The 20149-nt window shown below is 41.2% G+C and overlaps 1 protein-coding gene across 2 annotated transcripts in view; it reads right to left on the reverse strand.

The window, feature by feature from the left end:
* The window catches only part of HPSE2 (heparanase 2 (inactive)), a 696190-nt gene that overhangs the window by 22397 nt on the left and 653644 nt on the right, over window positions 1-20149 (reverse strand). Inside the window, exons 10-11 of one of the 2 annotated variants that reach the window (XM_034663117.1) lie at window positions 11676-11821; window positions 4173-4319 (exon numbers count right to left, since the gene is read on the reverse strand). In XM_034663117.1, coding sequence (XP_034519008.1) covers window positions 4173-4319; window positions 11676-11821 — 293 coding nt within the window. The remainder of the gene's footprint in view (window positions 1-4172; window positions 4320-11675; window positions 11822-20149) is intronic. The other variant, XM_034663118.1, reaches the window with a different exon arrangement.

Consider the following 20149-nt stretch of genomic DNA (forward strand, 5'->3'; position numbering starts at 1 on the left):
ATGCCTCAAAGGTTCTTTTTGACTTAATCCAGAATGGGAACTATTATTGTTTTGGGTGTAAATGGTCAGTCTTCCTCCCAGAAAGGTGAGAAACCAGGGAACAGGACAGAGGACGGACTTGCAGCTGGAGATTTTCCAGAGAAAAACTAAATATTACTGCCACATCTCCTCACAGCCCAGCCTCTTTGTGTGGCCTTTTAGTGGCTTGAAGAAGCTACTTGGTTGGTGACCATAGCCTCCAAAAGTGAAGTGGGAGTGGGGGAAGGAGAATGGAAGAGACTAATCGAATTTTAGAGTTCAATGGGAAGCAGAGCTCTTTTAGCTCACCCTCCCACTGAGTGAGAATCTTGGAGCCCCTCTTTGTTGGTCATGGCCGCTCACTCTCTGAGTGAAAGGCTACTTCCTAACAACCCTGTCCTCAGTCAGGCCAGATGAGCCTTTGGAAAATGAGCTTTTTGTGGTGAAATCTTTCTCTTTTAAATTGTACTCCCTGGTTTACTGTCACTTTAGAGGATTCTAGGCTAAATCTATTTTCTTTCACTTCACAGTCCCTGAAGTATCTGAAGAAAGTCTTCATGACTTGCCTTATTTTTCCTCTCTGAATGAAATCTCCCTATTTCCCTCAGCCATCTTTACAGAATATGTATTCTAGACACAGAACCCCTCCTCTTATACACACTGCAGTTTTCGAAGCTTCCCTTCTCCTATCCTATAGGGTATATAGGGCACCCACTTTTTGTCTGATTCCAAGAATGAGAACTATTTCTCACATAGAGAATTGAGACTCGAGTGGTGGGTCTTATGACTGGCTCACTCACTGAAGTGACAAACAGGAACCTTCATTTGTGGACTCGGATGCCCAGGCTGTGCCCGATTAGTGGCCCTAGGGGGGCTTCGTGTGCAATGTCTGACATTCTTGAGCCCCGAGATCTCATGGAGATACCTTTCCAGAGATTTCAAATATACCCAGCCCTGCTGACAACTCCGACAGAATGAGAACTACCCCCATGTTCTCAACCAGTCATAAAGGTTTGCTGGCATTTCTCTACTCCTGAAATACCAGTCCAAAACGTCTAACTGGTGGCTTGAATGGCACACTGACTTGCTCTATATCCTCTTTCTGGTTCCTCCAGACAAGAGCAATTATAGGTTCCTTTGCTCCCAGAGCTTTCCATCCTCTTCTGAGCTAATATGGCTCCAGGCTGTAGCAAGGAATTAGCAGACACAGAACACAGAATCTGGCCCCAGAGGCTTATAAAACAGAGAAGGAGGCACCAAAGGCTGAAATCACTTCCTTGCATTTCCCTTCATCCTTTCCTGCAGAGTCTGCTTCACTAAAACCACACCCTTCCTGTGAGACCCCCATCTCAGAACCGCTGAGGGCTCTTGCACGCATTCGTAGTTACTGAGCAGAGCACTGGGGGCACAGAACATATACTCGACAGCCCCTGCCGGCAGCTTATCGTCCAAGATGGCACAGCACAGGGTCAGAGCCACTGAGGTCTAGAACAGGACAGGTGTCAAATTAGCAGTAGTTTGCAGGAGAGAAACAGGCTTAGAGAATTAAGTGAAGGGCTCAAAGCTCCACAGTGAAGTAATGGCAGGATTAGGGCTGGAATCCAGTTCTCTTGACTTCCAACCCAAAACTCTAAGATGATATATGTAAGATCCAATGTGCCTGTCTGTATTTCTACTCATATACATATGCATATGTATGGGTGTGTGAAATTTTCATTTGTAGAAAGCTGTATTTCACCCACACGCTCTAAGCTGATTCTCACAATCACCCCGTCTGACAGGTAAGGGAGCCAAAGTTTGCCCACACGAGTAAATGGCAGCAACTGGATTCATATCCAGGCCTTCTGATTCCAGCTCCCTCTTCTTCCAATTGTATAACATTGTTATTTGATCTCAGTGGCCATTACCAAATCCCTCTTCAGGCCCCCTGTGGAATGAAACTCTCTTTGTCCCTGTCCCTCTCAGACATTCTCAGTAAGGCCATAACACAGCTTCTCACTGGGATGGTGACAAGGTGAGGTACAAGACAGCATAATTGGGACATACAGCATATCAGTAGCCAGTGGGAGTCACCTCAGTCACTCTGAAGGACAGTATAGGCAGGAGGGGCTGAGGTGTGGCCAGGTTCAAGCATCAGGGGAATAATCCTGGAGGCAGGGGCATAGAGAGGAAGCAGCAGGTTGGAGGACTGTGCCCTTGGCTGGTGGGGGAAGAAGCTTATAAAATGATGCTACCCTCTAACCACATCTCCTCCTGTTTCATGGCTTTGTATTTATATCATTTTTATTTTAATCTTAACAAGCATCTTAGCAACACATTATCTTACAAATCCGAGAAGATTCTGCTTTGGAAGAACATCTTAGAGTGTTAGAAAGAGAGCACTTGTTTCCCTCTTCCTCCCCAGCCAGCTAGAGTCCCAAGCTGAGGAGAAGAAAGGCAATGGGTATTTCCTGCACACCTCCTCTGTGTCAGGAACTTTCCATAGATTACCTTGTTTACTCCTCTCCCCATGAGATGAAGAAACCGAGACTGTATTATAGAGATTATGTAACTTGCTTAAGGACACACAGCCAGCAAGTGGCCTATTAGACTAAGGCATTTGGCCAGCTCCTTCCACGCAGTACACATGGTCTTCCCAATGTTGGGCAGACTCGGCTTCTAATCTCTGGCTCCAGATGACCGTGAATGATCACAATCACTGCTTGAGGTGTCAGCCCCTCTGCCAGAAATGACTCTGCAGGTCACTAGTGAACGGCAGTGGGAAACTTGAACATACTTGTGATCCTCAGAAAATCAGACCCAGGATGAGAACTTTAGAGCTGGAAGGGACCTTACCAAACATACAGCAACTCTTGAATTTTGTAGATGAGAACCCTGAGGCCAAGGGATTAGGATTAAAGGATCTGCCCAGGTCAAACAATTACTTAGTGAAGCTGGGACCAGAACTGTTCTCCTGCCTAGGATGAAGACCAGGAATTCAGCACACTAGTCACAAATGACTGGGAAATAGAAGGAGATGGGATAAAATACTCAAGAGAGTCTCCTAATACAGGTAGGATTGAGAGGAAAGAAAAGTATCTGTAATATACATGTAGCCAGAGAAAAGTCAGTATGCGAACCAAGACGGAAAATACAGATCTAGGGTGGGCTAAAGAGACTCAGTAAGTGACTTCCCAGATTGTGTTTTGTTCCCATTGCACATACAGTTGGAAGCCAAATGCAAGCCACCAAGGTTGCAATGAAACAGCGAACAATTATAGCACAAATAGTTGTGGGCAGCTGTGGGAGTGCAAGCCACCTGCTCCAAGTTTACAGCTTTGTTAAACTTGGTAAACATTAAAAATGGAATAGGAATGCTCCCAGTCTGTACAGCATCCCCATACCCTTCCTGGGAGGCCTCACTCGGGGAGCTGAGGTGGCCTTGCCTTTGACCAGGCTCTTCTCCCTGTGGCCTAGAGCTGCTTTCCCTTTGTAGAGGTCATTGTTGTCAGCAGTCTCTGGTAGAGACCAAGGGAGACAGGGAGTATCACAGATTCATATATTTATAGAGTTTGAGGGAATCACAAAGCCCCCAGAATGTAATGTCTCTTCTAACATTCAGATAAGCAAACTTAAGATCCAAGAGGTGATGTGTCCAAAGTTATAAATTTAGGGGCACAACAGATTCTTGATCTCTGAACTTTCAACCCTTTGTGCAGTGCTCCTTCCTATAAGCCCCATGAGGTTCGAGATGCTGACAAACAGGGCGTTATAATAGCATTACAGAATGTTAGAGCTGAAAGGGGCATGGTTCTCAACCCCCAGGGTTTTCAGTCATCACATGGCTAGGGTGTGCTGTTGGCATTTAGTGGGCAGGGACCTAGGATGCGAATAAGTAGCTTGAAATGAGATCATCCTTCATAATGAATTGTCTTGCCCAGATACCAAACATGCCCTTGTTGAGAAATATTTTGTCTACCATTTGACTTTACTGAGGAATCTAAGCCTAGAGACCAGGACGGGCTTGACAACGGTCCGAAACGGAGTCAGCAGTGCCCTGACTCCATCCCACTGAGCCTCCGAGTGAATCAGCAGCAGGGAAGGGACAGCTCTAGATCCTTCCCTTCCCAGCTCCTGCTGACTTCCTCTTTAGCTATTTCTACCTCTGCACTTACTTGGACTTGAGCCCCTCCTGTCCATAGGGCTGCAGCAGATACTGGTGCACGAGCTTGTCCCTGAGAGTCCCAGCCAGTTTGATTTTCTTTCTTGATCGGTGCAGGTTGATGATAAAAAGTGTAATGGACCCTCGAACATAGTTGTGGCTGAGAGGGAGAGGGAGAAGGGTAAGACGGAAAGAAAGTGGTCAGTGAGATGCTGCTAGATAATTTACAGACTGCACCAAACAGGACCACCCCAGGGAATGGCGCTTCTGTTATGAGTCTGGGCCGTCCTTGACGTTGAGAGACAGGAAGGCCTTGTTATTATTTGTGGTTTCTTGCAAAAAAGATACCCGCTTCCCACCACACTCCTTTTGTTTTTGTTTAAATATATTACAATGACTTTAGAAAACAAAATATCTTTTTCTGAGTGTGAAAATAAAGCATGCTGACTTCAGGGGGAAAAAAGGAAAAATACAGAGAAATACAAAGAAGAAAAAGAAAATTCTCCCATAATCCAAGTATCTTGAGATATGATAAAATTTTGGTAAATATCCTTCCAGTATTTTGTTTATTAATTCAGTATTAATTCAAATATTTACTGAGTACTTTGACACATACATATATATTTCTCATTTTTCATCTAATTGGAACCACATTGTTTTTTCAGTTCGTGACCATCTTAAACATATTCCCATCTTATTATGGTTTTGTATTTTCTTCTACTTACAGAAGAATGCTAAATTTTTCAGTTATAGAAATGTAACAATTTATTTAGTTAACCCCCTACCTTTTGGGACTTACATTTCTTCAAAATTTGCCATTACAAAATTACATATGATATTATATAAACTTTTTGCATGTCACCATTATTTCTTTTTTTTTTTTTAAAGATTTTATTTATTTATTTGATAGAGAGAGACAGCCAGCGAGAAAGGGAACACAAGCAGGGGGAGTGGGAGAGAAAGAAGCAGGCTCCTAGCAGAGAAGCCTGATATGGGGCTCAATCCCAGAACACTGGGATCACGCCCTGAGCCGAAGGCAGACGCTCAACGACTGCGCCACCCAGGCGCCCCATGTCACCATTATTTCTGATGAAGTCCTGGAAGTTGGACACATTAGGTCTAGGGGAAGGCACAGGGCATGATTCCTACCCAAATCCTCTGTTTCATTCCCAGTGATGTCCCTCCCTGTGGGAAGATTTTCTGTCCCTGCTATGTTGAACCCAAGGGATCACATGATTGGCTTTGGCCAATGAAATGTGGGTGGATGTGTTAAAATCTCTGCAGAGACGTTTTAAGAGGTAGCCTGTGTTTTGCCATGCTTCCTCTCCCTGCACCAGGAGACCAACAGTGTTCTTGACAGAGGCTATTCTGTTGACCTGCATCCTAGAGCGAAGGTGATGTGGAGCAGAGCTACAGCTGAGCCATGACAGACAAGTAGTGTGCACGAGAAACACACTTTCTTATCCAAAGCCACCGAGATTTGTTGGTCCTCCATTATCATAGCATAACCTCACCTATCCTGACTGATACACACATTTTGCTAACACTGATGTTAACTGCCTAGAAAGCTTGTACCAGTTTGCTTTGTTCAACTATCTGTAAGAGCACCCATTTCCTCATACCCTTAAGAATAATGGATATTAACTTTTTAAAATACCTTTCTCAACCTGAGAGGTGATAGTGAGATTTCGACGTTGTATTAATTTGTATTTTTAAAAAATCCGGGCTGAGGTGCAGCACTGTTCTCATTTGCCTGTTCGCCATTTCATCTCTTCTTTTGTAAACGGACTATTCATGTCCTTTGACCATTTTCCTATTGATTTATAAAAACTATTTATTAAAGATAGTGATCCTTTGTCTGCATGTATGTTGCAAAATTTCCCCCAGGTTTCTTTGACCAATTCAGTTTGTTTACACTGTATTCTGATGTATAAAAGTTAAAAACTCTAAGGTAGTCAAATTTATCGATCTTTTTGATTTCTGCCTTTGCTGTTTTACCTACACCAAGATTATAAAACTATTCACATTTTGGAATCCTTTTAAACCCGCACAGGATGTTCAGAAGCCTGGAAGAACTATATGCCTACATGCAAGAGCCTTTTACCATGTATCAACAAAACTATAATGATTTCCTTCTTTCTTGTAGGAAAAAATACTCTGTTTCTAAGGGGTCCCCTAGGGCCCCATCTGGATGGGTTAATGAGAGGAAACAGAAGAAATGACCCAGTCCTGCCTTCAAAGGAGGAGTTCAGAGAAACTCTAAGTCAACTTTGCCCAGAGGAAAATATCATTCCTTGCAGAAACAGCATCCCTTAGCCTCTGGGTCACTCACCTCTGCTTCTCAAGGTGCTAATTAAGAGTTGAATGACTAAGGGCAGGTCAACATGACAACTTCGGTTGTTTTTGTCTTTTAATAAAACAGTTGCTAGGACTCATCCTGAAGATTTCGATTCCATGCATTTGTTATGGGGGCTAAGAATGTGTGTGTGTGTGTGTGTGTGTGTATATATAAATCTTTCTAGGATATTGGGCAGATGAGTTGGGTGTGGGAACCACTTGTCTAGAGCAATCCATTAAGGTTAGGAGAAGAATTCCCAAAGTATATTCCATTGACTGTGTGTCAGATAATTTTTCTTACATCTGTAGGAGGGCACATTATTGTGTTCAAAGGCTTTCTGAATGCCTGCATTGATATTCTGATAAATTATTAAATGACTTTTCTCTCTGGTTCCTTCTCCTCTGGTCCTTCTTAATCTTCTGAAGCATGTGAAGCAGTTTTTGGAACTAGCTGAGTTAGATCAGAAGAGAATGCCCATTTACTGAGCAGACTTGTGTCACCAGAGCTCAGAAGAAAGATGCTGCTAGCCCGTGTCAGCATTTACCGTCATTAAAAGAACACCAACTATATTCCAGTGGTGGGTTTTAAGCTTAGCTTTGCTGAGGAAATTGAGTGAAACACCATTAACTACAGTTATTTTGGGCTTCAGTGTGAGCAAAAGCAGGCATGCATGGGTAACCAATTTTGCCGCACTGTGGTAAACTCTTGCTAACTACCATCAGATAGCCTTCTCAAAGGCCCGCAGTGGAGGAGGGAGAGACTTGTGCTTGCATTTACGAGTTTTTCCTCTGCGTAGCTAGGGCAGAATGAGCCTTGGGAGACTAGAGCAGAGGGGTGGGATGTGGGGAAGTGGTGGGTGGGAGGGAGACCTGAAATCACAGCACTGCTGCAGGGAAAGCTGTCTTTTCAAGCTGCTTGGCAATGGTCTGATTTCCATTTCCATAGCTCCCCTGGGGGAGACAAACCCGTACTAAAAGCCAGCTCAGAGACCCATGTGCAGAGGCTCTCATGGAATTCATGGAGCCTCTTCAGGTAGGAACTGGCATTGAAGACTGCCTCAGTTGTCCCTTTTCCTGCTTGGCTGATGGGCAAGGATGTAAAGCCGAGGTTGTTTGGCTGCGAAAATACATTCTTGGCTGGGGATTGTAGCACCAACCTGAAAGTACTGTGTCGAGAATCCAGATTTCTGATGAATATATATTCTCTGCCCACAGAAAAATAATCTTGGAGGAGTATCTGTTGCCTAAGAAGATGAGGTCTGACTGAAAGCATGGCTAACAGGCAATCACTCATCTTCTGATGTCAAGTCCAGGTGGCTTTTGGTTCTCTTAGTGAATGGCCCTTTCTGTCTGATAGAACATCTATCTTACTCCGTGTCTCACTAACGGTCAGACTTCTTCCCCGCAGAGAATCTGTGCATCTGGAGTTCATCTTTCTGGCTGTTCTTCTGCTGCCTAACATCTTCTCTGTGATGCCACGGGGCTAGGAGGAAGTGAGTTAGGGAAGGTAGGTTCAAAGTGGTGTATCCTGGATGTAAGAGGTGGGGGACATCAAATGGAGAGGTGCATCTTGACTTCCAGATAAAAAACAGTCACTGTTCTAGAAATGTCTCCAGTGAAGCTGGGAGACAAGGAAAGGGAAGAGAAGATGGTGCTTTGGAATCCATGGTAATTTCCAGTGAAAGCCCATGAGTTTGAGAACTGGTTTGGTCCATTGTCTCCAAATCTTATTCAAAGTTTTTGGGTTCTGTAAAAATCAGGCCATGTTTTGCCAAACATTTTTTCCCCCTAATTTCAAAGCCCCTGTGTATTTTAAGGGAAATTTAATCCACATGTTTCTGATTCATTTACACTTAACTCATCAAAATATTGTTTTGTAAGAGTCATTTGATGTCCAAGAAGCCTCAGGAACCTTTTTTATGAGCCTTTAAAAAAATTTCTTCTAAAAAACAGGAAGTCGTGTTTTGCCAATAATAAACAAACTTGAACCCCAAAAGGCTCGATTTTGCTTCAATATCCACCAGGTTCCAACTGGTTCTCAACTTGGCTAAGGACCTCTGCTCCTCCTCAGAAACATACATTGTTTCAGCAGAATGGTTTATAAAAACAAGGTTTCCCAGTCAAAACATATTTGTTCTCTGAACAAGAAGGTCTAAGGCGAGAACTGCCATGCTGCTGGGCTCCTAATTTGTTGACTCTAGAACAGAGGCAGCAGAGCACCGGCTGGTGGTGTTGGTATGCGTATTGAACTTTTGATCCTAAATCAATCATAAAACACAACACTCTCCTAGGTCAGAAACAAACCATAATGTAAGAGAGTGCCATGAAAGGCAGCGAGGTCTTCAAATAGAAGTTGCCTGTCAAGGAGGCTGTAAAAGGAATTTCTGTTGTATAGGACATTGGGCCAAAAGATCTCAAGGGTTCTTCCCAAGTGAAAAATTCTTTGCATTATTAATGTTGTTATTATTTGCATTGAGGGGTGATACCATAAAGCTTTTGGAATTCAATATGGTGGTGTAAGTGCAGATACCTGGCAAGATGCCTGGCACATAGCAAGTGCTCAATATACACTGGAGTGCAGGAGTTGTTTCAAAAGACAGTGTCTCTGGGTTGTTCTACTGGTAAGTTTATACTTTCTCACTCAATCCCTGTTTTGACCAAGGATGTATATTTTCAGAGTATTGGTCAAGAGTGAAGAGTGTGAAGCCAACATGCCCACTCTGGGACATTTCTGTGACCGTGAGCTTGTTGACCATAAATAAACTAAGTGAATCAATAGTGCTTCCTCATGACTGTTGTGGAGGATGAAGGGGCACAGATAGGGCACACAGCTTCCCAGGGAGAAGGAACAGAGACACTTGTCCTATCTTTGTTCCTACCAATCTGGGGCATCTGACACCCACAGACATGGACGAGACCTGCAACCCCAGCCAACTCAGTGCATCCACTGTGGGCTTACTTTTCTAATAGGAACAAAAAGACCCTCCCCCTTGTTATTATCATTATTGCCATATGTGCAATAGATCAGTCAAGGCTTGTCTTCCTTTTTTAATGGGGAAGAGGGGCGTTACTGACAGAAGTACAGTGGCACCATTTCCCCAGAGAGGTTCTGAAATGAATTCCCACAGAAAGCAGAGGAGAGCTGGTGATTAGAGAGAATATTAAATCCAGATGATTTTAGTAACTTGTTTGAGGTCTCCTGCTAGTGAATGGTAGAATTCTTAGCCATTCTACCACATCATCTCCTTCTGGCTGATGTGCTGATATCAAAGGGGAAGAAAGCAAGAGCTATAAATCATCCGTGATGTCTTGCTGCCCTATTTCTGCACTCATTCATGCCAGTTACCATATTAGACACCGAGAAAACAAAAATGAATGAGATATTGGCTCTGAGTTCATGGTATGTTCAGAATATTAGTGACAACTCCCCACAAGCATGTCAAAGAATGTGAGGATGAGCACTGGGATGAGACTATGTGAGGAGCCCTCTGTGAGGACACCCAAATTCTGCTAAGCCCATGGCTACTGAAACTTCCCCCCTGGTTCCTCAGACCGATAATATAAAGGGCACAACTGATGTGCTTCCCAACAGAGACAAAAGGTGCCAAGGGTAATATTTCTCTCTTGAAGCTGGGGGGTCCTCCTTTTGAGTGGTTACCTCAGGGCCAGGGTGGAGACAAGGAGTACAATGTATCCTTGTGTGGTGATCAGATAACTCCAGCCAAAGCCATAAAGCAGTCACTCTCTGTCAGGTATTGGATTGAGCTTCCTGTTGAGCAAAAGGGACGTTGAAAGCCTCTGGCCTCGGCCCAAACCAGCCTCCTCTCATCCACAATAGGCACTTGTATCTACAGACAAGACAACTGGCCCTGGCCCCACTATGTTCAGAGTGATTCTTTGAAAAATCTTATCCTGATAAATTAATTGACTTGGCTCCTCTCTCATCAAGGAAGGGGAAAGAGCGTCTGTTGTAATCTGACCACTGGAGCTCTTTGTGCTATCCACTGCCCATGATCAGCCCCTGATAGGCCCACCGGAATGAAGGTCTGGCTGGAGGCACTGGCTTCCTCCTCCCCTCCTCCACCTGCATTAAGAGAAAGAGTTCTTTTTCAGAGCTGCCTACTCTGCTCCTTAAACAGGAAGTGATGTAAGAAAGCCATATTTGGTCAGATGGGTTTGGCTTTAGGCTCAGTTTTCAGTTTTTACCTTCTGATCCTCATGTTTTAAAATTTTATCTGCCTCAGTTTATTTATTTAATGATAATTATTTTTCCTGTTTATTTACAGACAACTTCAATGACAACCAGTGCTTCAGATCAAAAAGAGAAGGATAACCACACATTGCCACACTGATTGTCCTATGTTCGGCCTTGTACAAAAGGAAGCCCAGATCTTATTTAACCTCTTAAGATTTAAAATAGCTGGAAAGATTTCTGAGATTCTGAAAATGGTTCTAGAGCTGGCATGACTCCCTTGGGCTTTCCAGCCTGGGACACAGGGGTCTAGAGCTAGATTTCTGGTGCTGGAGAACTCCAGCACACACCTTAGAAAGGTAGGCTTAGGGGGTGCCTGGGTGGCTCAGTGGGTTAAGCATCTGCCTTCAGCTCAGGTCATGATCCTAGAGGCCTGGGATCGAGCCCCACATTGGGTTCCTTGCTCAGCAGGGAGCCTGCTTCTCCCTCTGCCTGCTTCTGCCTGTTCTCCCCCTGCTTGTGCTCACTCTCTCTTTCTGGCAAATAAATAAATAAAATCTTTAAAAAAAAAAAAGAAAGGTAGACATATTTCCTCAAGCTCTGCTGCTGGATCATAGGAACAAATTTTATATCTCTAGCCTTGGTTCAGGGCTAGGTACACACAAAATGCCTCATGGGCATTACATCCACTGGCACAGAGAAAATGTTCAATAAAACTTTGTTGGATGAAGAAGTAAATGAACAAACGGCATGTGTTTTTATGAACTTCTTGCGTATCAATCCTCTGGGAGTGAGAAAATGGTTTCACTTGGAGAAAAAGCTGTTTGTCAGAGGTCCTTTGAAACCTGCAAAGAACAGGTATAATGATTCCCAAAGCAGTTTACAGTCAGTCTTACAGGGGTCCCAAATGGTATGGAATTCTAAGAGGGGCCTGAAGTCTGAAGCCCCTCGGGAGTGGCTTTTTGTGACATCTCTCTGAAGACTTACTTGTGGTGATTTGTGCAGTGAGCATAAATCCTTAGTTTGTCCCGGATCACTCGGCCTGGCCGTGGCTTCCGTTGAAGCCCGGCCACATGCACAGCCAAGACTTTGGGGCCGATCAGGCGCTTGTAAAGAAGAGAGAGCCAGTAGTCCTGAGGAGAATAGAGAGGTGGAGAGTCAGAGAAAGAAGCATGTTGAGTATCCTGAGTAAACATACCAACACACAGGCCAGAAACCACTTCTTAGCAGGAGTATAGTGAATCATGACTAAAGAGACCTTAATCCTGTCAGCATGTCAACACAATCAAGTGCTCACCTTGGGTTTATAATGAGATGGGCACTGTCTAAAGGGACCTTTTCAACTGACCAAATGGGGAAATTTAAGTGGGGTGGACTCAGATGGGCATGCAAAACAAATGAATCAGTTTTTCACATATGAAATAATAACCCTCCAGGGCCTTAAATTTTCAACTCTCTTTTCCTATGACTTTATTTTCATACTGGTTTATGACTTGTGCTTAATTGTAGAATAGAAGATTTCCAATCTTTAGGATTGTCATCAATATAAGAATCCAAATGTCATTCTCCAAATATTGTCACTAAAGACTATTAGTGTGGTGGGAGGGAGATGAAGGTCCTCCAGGCAAGAGACCAGGGTCCTGGATTCCAGAGTCAGAAACACAAACAGAAGAATGTTTGCAAACCAAGGTGCTAATTCTTGGTCATCCTCAATAATTCTAAACTAAAAAGAATGATTCTAAACTGAAAGAATGTGAAGGTTTTAGCCATTCTGGCATCTATTTGTAACTGATTAATAAATATTTGATCTCTGATCCACACATGTTATTCACTGCCACCTTCATTTCTGCAGTATTTGCTATTACCATATTTTGCTTTTACACTTGATACAAGATATATTTTGTATTTGTTTTGTATTTGCTCTTGTATCCGATCATGGCTTAATGACTTCAGTGTTCATAACTCTCCAAGTAAAAAAGGGCTTCCTAATTTGTTTGGGGACTTCCTCCCTCCTCACGATTCTGGAATTCCATATTCATGCCATTCAGTGTGGGCATGCTACTCAAGGTCTTAAAAACATCATGCATGTTTTCTCAGCCTTCATCCTTCCAGACAGAAACCTTTTAATGATCTTTTTCCCCCCTTGTGTGGTCATTTATAACATCAGCTGCTTAAATACGTCTGTTGAATTGCATAAATCAGAACAAAGTCTCAAAGCCCCTTTGTCAGCAGAATAGCACTAAATCTGCCCTGACTAGTGAGCTCTAAGGCTTGCCCAACCACCTACCTTAATGAACTAGAAGTGCCCTCAAAATGGCTGCTAAATATGGTCTCCTAATATTTAAAATGCCAAGTAATTTATCATCAGCAATCATATAAATGAAAAAAATCTCAGTGGTTCAATTTGCTCTTATTCAACTACAATTTCTCTATTTTTGATTTGAAGTAAACTTTGTGAAGTGATTATCACAGTCATCCCTGTTTCCAATGGGAATCCACCTTTTTGCTATTGATTTGTAATACATCTTTTAATATTATTGGTAAGAATCTTTGGAATGTATATTGAACAATCACTGTTTATGATTTTTTTGACATGGAGAATTTTTAAAAAAATTTATAGGAAAATAAATCCATTTTCTTCTTTTGATTTCTTTCACTTCTTTTATTCTTAGAAAGTCCTTCCTCACACAAGGATCGGATCAATCTTCACTGATATTTCTTCTAGTTCTTTTTATATAATCATTTAAAAGCATAACCTCTTAATTCATTGGAAACTATTTAGCCGTATGGTACTAATTATTTTCTAAATTATTCTACAACAACTAGTTGTAGCATCATACAGTGGATAACTTATTCTTAAACCCATCTATCACATACCAAGTTTTATATCTATATATGTAAAAATATATAAATACATATAATATATATTATAACATTATAATATGTAATATAATATTGTATTATATTATTAGTTTTACATCATTTTAATTAGTGTAGTTTACATTTTAATATCTAGAGATTCAAGTTCATTTCATTTATAATTTTTCTTCCTTTGTTCAAACTTTCTTTAATTAGTCATATCCATTTATTTTTCCAAATGAACTTTGAAATCTTTTTTTTGTTGTTGTTGTGTTTGTTGTTGCAAGAGAAATTTGAGGCTAATGTGAATTTTATTTTATGTTTGGCTAGCCTGTTTATTTTCTATCTTTTGTATTCTGTCAGAATGTGTACAGAAGTCATGCTTTATTCTTGATATTTGAACTTTTATCAGAAATGTGTCAATGTGGGTTTCTGCATTAATTTGCTGATATTTGGGGGAGTACTTCTGATCAGAAAGACTAAGGCCTTTTTTCAACCTAGTAGAGTTTTCTTTAAATATAGCTTTGACTTCTTTTTCTTTCTGTTTGCTCCACTCGTTTCAGAAATCTGGTTGTGAGCCCTCCATCCTGCAGCCGGAACATCTATCCTCTCCTTTCTCATCACTTTTCAATCTTTTTGTTTTCCTCTGCAACAGGACATCTCAAGTTTGTCCTCTACATTTCCTCCAGGATCCTTTCTGTCATTTACTAAGTCCAAAGTATTTTAATTGTTATTACAGTTTTCCTTTCCTTGTAATCTTGTCTCATTTAGCTTACCTGATTGTCTGCCACTCATTTAAAAATTGTTTTCCATTTTATGTGTACTATGTATATGTTTTCCATATATATATATGACAAATATTTATAACAAATTTTTGTGTACATGCAACTTACATGAGAGTTCTGAGGCGCATGAGAACCTGCCACCCACCTGAAAAGCTACCTTAACACCCACATGGTGGCATCTAGTTATGTGAGTCTTCCCTTTCCCATTGTTGTGTTTTCCATTCCCTTGCTTCATATTTTAGTTTTACCCATTCATTTGCTCCTAAGAAATATATTATTTAATTTGTTAGCTTTATAAAAGTGGTATCATGCTGAATGTAATTTTCTGTGAGTCACTTTTTTCACTTAACATTATGCTTCTAAGGTTTATCCAGGTTGTTACCTGCACTTATTGTTCATTCATTTTCAATATTGTATGATACTTTATTGTGTGAACATACCACAATTTGTTTATCCATTCTTCTGTTGATGGATATTTGGGTTGTGTCCAGATTTTTGCTGTTACAAACAATGTGACTTTGAATATTCTTATTCCTGTTTCCCAAGACACAAGAGAAGAAATCTGGAGAAGCATTGCTCCAGCTGTGGTTGGAAACCATCAGCAGCCTCAGCACCTGGGTGCTTCTAAGAAATACGCATTCACAGACTTTATCCCAGACCTATCGAATCAGAATCTCGAGAATCTCCCCACATTGTGTGGCTTTTGAGGTGATTCTGATGCTCGTTAAAGTTAGAGAAGCACTGTTCTAGTACACACCTAAGGGTGGGATTGCTGTGTCATACACAAGCAGACAAATACTCAACTTTACAGGATAATGCCAAGCTGTTTTCCACAGTGATTTCAATTATTCCAACTTACACTTCCTTCAGCAGTGTCTGCATAACTTCCTTTTGATCCACATCCTTGCCAACACTTGTTATTTTCTGAGTGAATTTCTGCCAATCCAGTGGGCACAAAATGTCTAGTTCTTTTTGTGTGTTAAGAAGTCCTTCCTCAGGTCCAGTTCATAGATACTTTATATTTTCTTTTATAACTTCTGAAGGTTTCTCCCCCTCTAATTGTCAAATCTTTAATCAATCTGGGAGTTGATCTGCTGGTAGGGTGTGTGAGGTAGGTATCTAATTTCATGTTTTTCCGTGTGGATAGTCAGTTATACGAGCATTGTTTATTAAATAGTCTCTTCTCTCCTTAGCAATCTGTAATGTCCTCTGTGTCATCTATCAGGCTCCCATATGTTCATGGGTTTGTTTTTGGGCTCTCTTCTGTCCCACTGTGCCGTCCTGTATCACTGCCACACTGTTTTAATTACCATTGTTTTACAAATGTCTTGAAATCTGGTAGAGCAATCCCTCCTATCTTATTCTTCAGGAATGGTTTTGCTAATCTTGGGCCTTTGCTCAGGCACAGACATTTCAGAATCAGATTATTAAGTATCTAAACAAAATCTGCTGGGACTTTGGAATTTCATTGAATTTACAGCTCAAATGAGAAGAGTTTACATTTTTATAATATTGAGTCTTCTCATATAAATACAAAAGGCAGTGAAAAGTAAACTCCTTCCAGTCAGGGAATCTTTTTTCTTTCTTTGCTTCTTTTTTGTTTGTTTGTTTGTTTCTTTCTTTCAAAGTTCACTAATTTTTTTTAAAGATTTTATTTATTTATTTGACAGAGAGAGAGAGACAGCCAGTGAGAGAGGGAACACAATCAGGGGGAGTGGGAGAGGAAAAAGCAGGCTCCTAGCGGAGAAGCCTTACATGGGGCTCAATCCCAGAACGCTGGGATCATGCCCTGAGCCGAAGGCAGATGCTTAACGACTGCGCCACCCAGGTGCCCCTAATTTTTTTTTTCTATTAAGAAAGTATACTAGATCTTTCACAGTGAAAACAAATCTTGAAAGGAGGAGAAAACATGAGAATGTTTTCTGTTCAGGGATTGAAATCAGGAAACATTTTATTTTTAGGAGTTTTCTGTTAACCATTTAGTAGTAAGCATAGCAATAAGGAGAATCTGGTGTTAAGCCCCAAACTTGCTCTGTTGGCAGATTCATTGATTTTCCATTTCTAGAGAAAGCACTTTCAAAGTGATTCTACATTCCTTTCCCCCCTTTTTTCTCTCTACTTATCCTTTTGGTATTCTATGCAAACTATTTGCGATGATCTCTTTACTTCCATTTCCAAAAGTGTCCATGGATGGACAAAACCCTTCATTTCCCCACCTTCCACCCCACCCCGCCTCCTGGAATTCAAGCATAGTGCACTCAGGTAAAGCATGTGATCTAGGCAATAGTTGTGTGTTTCTCAGATGCTGTAGGCAAATGTTTGCTTTAAAAAAATGTTTACATTTAGCTCATAGATACATCGTTTAAGTGCACATATATTCGTGATAACATTGTGTGTATAGGTGTTTAAGCAATGGGTTGATAAACATGAAACTTAGGATAGTGGTCACCTTGGGCGGGGCAGGAGGAACTGGGGCAATGGCATAATGGGAGAATGTAGAGGTTGATGGTAGTGTCTTAGTTCTGGGGTTGGGTGACGAAGGAGTCACAGGGGCTAATTGTTACTGTTTTGCTTTCAAAGTAACATGTAGGCATAGATAATCTTTTGAACGTGTCAAATAAGATATTAAAAAGATAAGAAAGGAAAATTATGTATGCATTTGTTTACCAGAGCTTCCCTTCTGCAGATGACACTGTCTATCCACCCATAGGCTGGCATCTCTTTGAACTGTTTTACCCAAAGAGAGATGGGTTTACAGTGATGTGCTGCTAGTTCATCATCTCTTCCCTCAGGGGAATGCAGGATTTGGCCTGGTGTCAGTTGATGGTAGGTTAAAAGTCAAGGCGAATCTGAACATTTCACCTTTACTTAGTTCCATGTACTGTTTTCAGACTCCTCTCTTACCCTTGTTCTTCTCAGTTCCCTATTTACCCAACCTCTTTTTTAAAATTCCACAGTCCCTGTATCTCTGTCCTTATCTCTCCCTCATGTACACCAGCTCTCAGAAGAATCAAATTTCCTACCCATCTCCTTCCAATAGTCCCTCCCTCCCTTTCTCCTCTTTCTTTCATTTTACTATGAATATGTGCCATTTATATAACCACAAGTAAAACTAAGCAAATGAAATGATTCCTTAATATCTCTTAAGGAAATGACATGAAAATGTAGAAAAAATGACCTCTATGCATAGAACAAGTAGGAAAAAATAAGGAGTGCTCATACATACCTAACAACAACAACAGGACATTATATGAAAGAAAGATGGAATATAAATAGAAGTTTTCAGACAGTAAGAATCATCAAGAAGGAAGGCTAATATAATGGCTTTTTATGTCAATAATAAAAAAATCTAAAGCAAGGAATGCACTGCAATTTTCAAGGGACAAAGGGAGACACAAACAGACATTCTTTAAGTGTATCAGACATAAGAAGAGGTGGAAGAAAAATAGTGTCCATTTATTAGCTGGAGAGGGAAAACTAATAACAGATGACACTAAAAAGACAGAGGTTTTAAATCTTTTCTTTTTCTTTACTATTTATCAAAAAGTCAATTGTTGCCTGAAAGCTAGACAATCCAGTATATGGAGTAAGTTGAACCAAAATAAATGGGAAAAGAGAAAGAAGCTGACAGAATTTTGCAGAATTTACTGGATTAATCATGGAACTGTGTGTTCCTCGAGGTCACAGACTACCTCTATCCATTGCTATAGTCCATGCCTAGTACAGCATCTGCCTTGCAGGAGGGGCTAGAATTAAATTATGGAATGTGCTATGCATTAGGGATGTAGGGGTAAATAAGACACACACAGTTCTTGCTATCATGAAGCTTATATTTAGCAAGAAGAACAGTCCTTAAGCCAAGGAGTTAAGCAATTAATTGATTTCAACTGTGTAATGGTAATGGAGAAATCTATGAGACTGTAATATAATAGAACTTGTGACTCCATCTAGGCAGGGGGTGGGAGTGAGTGAGGGACTTCACTTAAGATTTGAGGAAAAGAGGGGAGGGGAGAGAAAGTGTTTTGGTCAAGAGGAAGAGCTTATGCAAAGTCTCTGAGATGGGGAGGAGTTTGGAATCCTTGAGAATCTGAAAGCAGAACAATTCAGCTTGGAGCTCGGCAATGAACACCTGATGAGGATGGCAGGGCCAGTTCTTGTAGACCTCAGGATTCTAGAATTTGTCTTAAAAAAAATGGGAAGCCACCGTAGAATTTTAACAGAAAAACTGACATTATTCAATTAACATTTAGCAAGTCGACTTTCACAGCTGTACAGAAAATGGATTGGAGAAAATCATTTAGGAGGTTAGTTTAGAAGAAAAAATGATGATCATTTGATTAAGGTGAGGAAGTTAAATTAGAGAGAAGAGGGATTTGAGAAATAATTAGGAGCCAAAATTGATTGGATGTGGTGATTGACTGGATACAGAGAATGAGCATGAAACTTGGATTTGGAGCTTTTTAAATGCTCAAATCCTTAATTTCAGAGAATGGGATGGTTATGGCAAGACAAGAGCAGTGTATCCCTTCAAGCCTCAACCACACCTCCTCCTAACCCAACCCCAGCCTGCAAAACTTAGTGAGATCAAATTCTGCCAGGGACAAGCACAGAACCTACCTAAGAGAAGACAATAACGGAGTGATAGTGACACCTAACAAATGTGCACTGGATAAATATTTTCTAACTTGTCCCTAAAATTTAGTTCTGAAGTTTCTTTTTATTTTTAGTGCACACAAATCCAGTGCATATTTTTGAAATGTTTTGTCTTCATTCACTTACTTCACTCACTACGTCGCACATTTATTATATCCATTAATCTAGAACTGGGCAAAGGGACCCTTGCTTTAGAGAGCCAAGCTCTGATCTTCCTTCAGCAGCACCCTTCTCCATGGGGTAGGAAGTCCACAGAGCCAAGGGCCCATGCCTTTTTCTAGACCATGTTCTGAGTCCCTGTGGCCCCAGAATTACCTATCTTATAGCCTCAACCTGGAATCTGGCTTCCTAAGAGTAGACAGTAGTTCAGGGGTATGTACTACTAGGCTGAAAAGTGGCAAGTGGCAGCTGGTTATGGAGGTATGATCAGGGCTTGTAGCCTCGGTTATCCACACTGTGTGACCATGACACCCTTGAAAATACACTAGGGGTGGGAGGAGTGCTGAGCTACGGCCCTAGGTGCTCACCAACCAGGTGAGAGCTGTGAATACATTCTTTCCTTCTAGAAGCATTTCCTGAGCATGTATTAGTGGCATGCGAAGTGGTCTGTTGGGTCTGGGTGATACAAAGATGAACAAGACATCTTCCCGTCCTCTAGGAACTTAGTGGTCAAGATACATGTAAACAATTCTCTGTAAAATGAGGCTGAGTAAAGTAAACTCCACATGAGCAGAAACCACTTGTAGTACTTCGGGAATTCGGAAGAGGAAACAATTATTTATGACCAGGAGATTCAGGGAAAGCTTCACAGAGAAGCAAAAGTGGAGAAATAATTTGCTTAGAGTTGAAAGATACACATCCAAATCCTGGACAGTGATTTATTATCTCTAAACCTCAGTCTCCTTGTCGGGGTTTAATGAGATAATATATCTGGAAACATCTGTAATGGTGCCTGGTAAATAAAATATTTAATACGTGTTGCTTATTCTTCTCTTTATTCCTTGAAATATTCTTTTAACCTCATGAAAATAGTTACATTCCAGTATGTACATAGTTCTGTTGCAAGTTTCCCTGAAAACATAAACATAACTGGTATATGTGTAGAGGGGGTTGGGTGTGTGTGTGTACATGGGTGTGTATGTATACATGTGTGCATGTGTTGGG

This window comes from Ailuropoda melanoleuca, chromosome 6, assembly GCF_002007445.2.
Source record: "Ailuropoda melanoleuca isolate Jingjing chromosome 6, ASM200744v2, whole genome shotgun sequence".
NCBI lineage: Eukaryota > Metazoa > Chordata > Mammalia > Carnivora > Ursidae > Ailuropoda > Ailuropoda melanoleuca.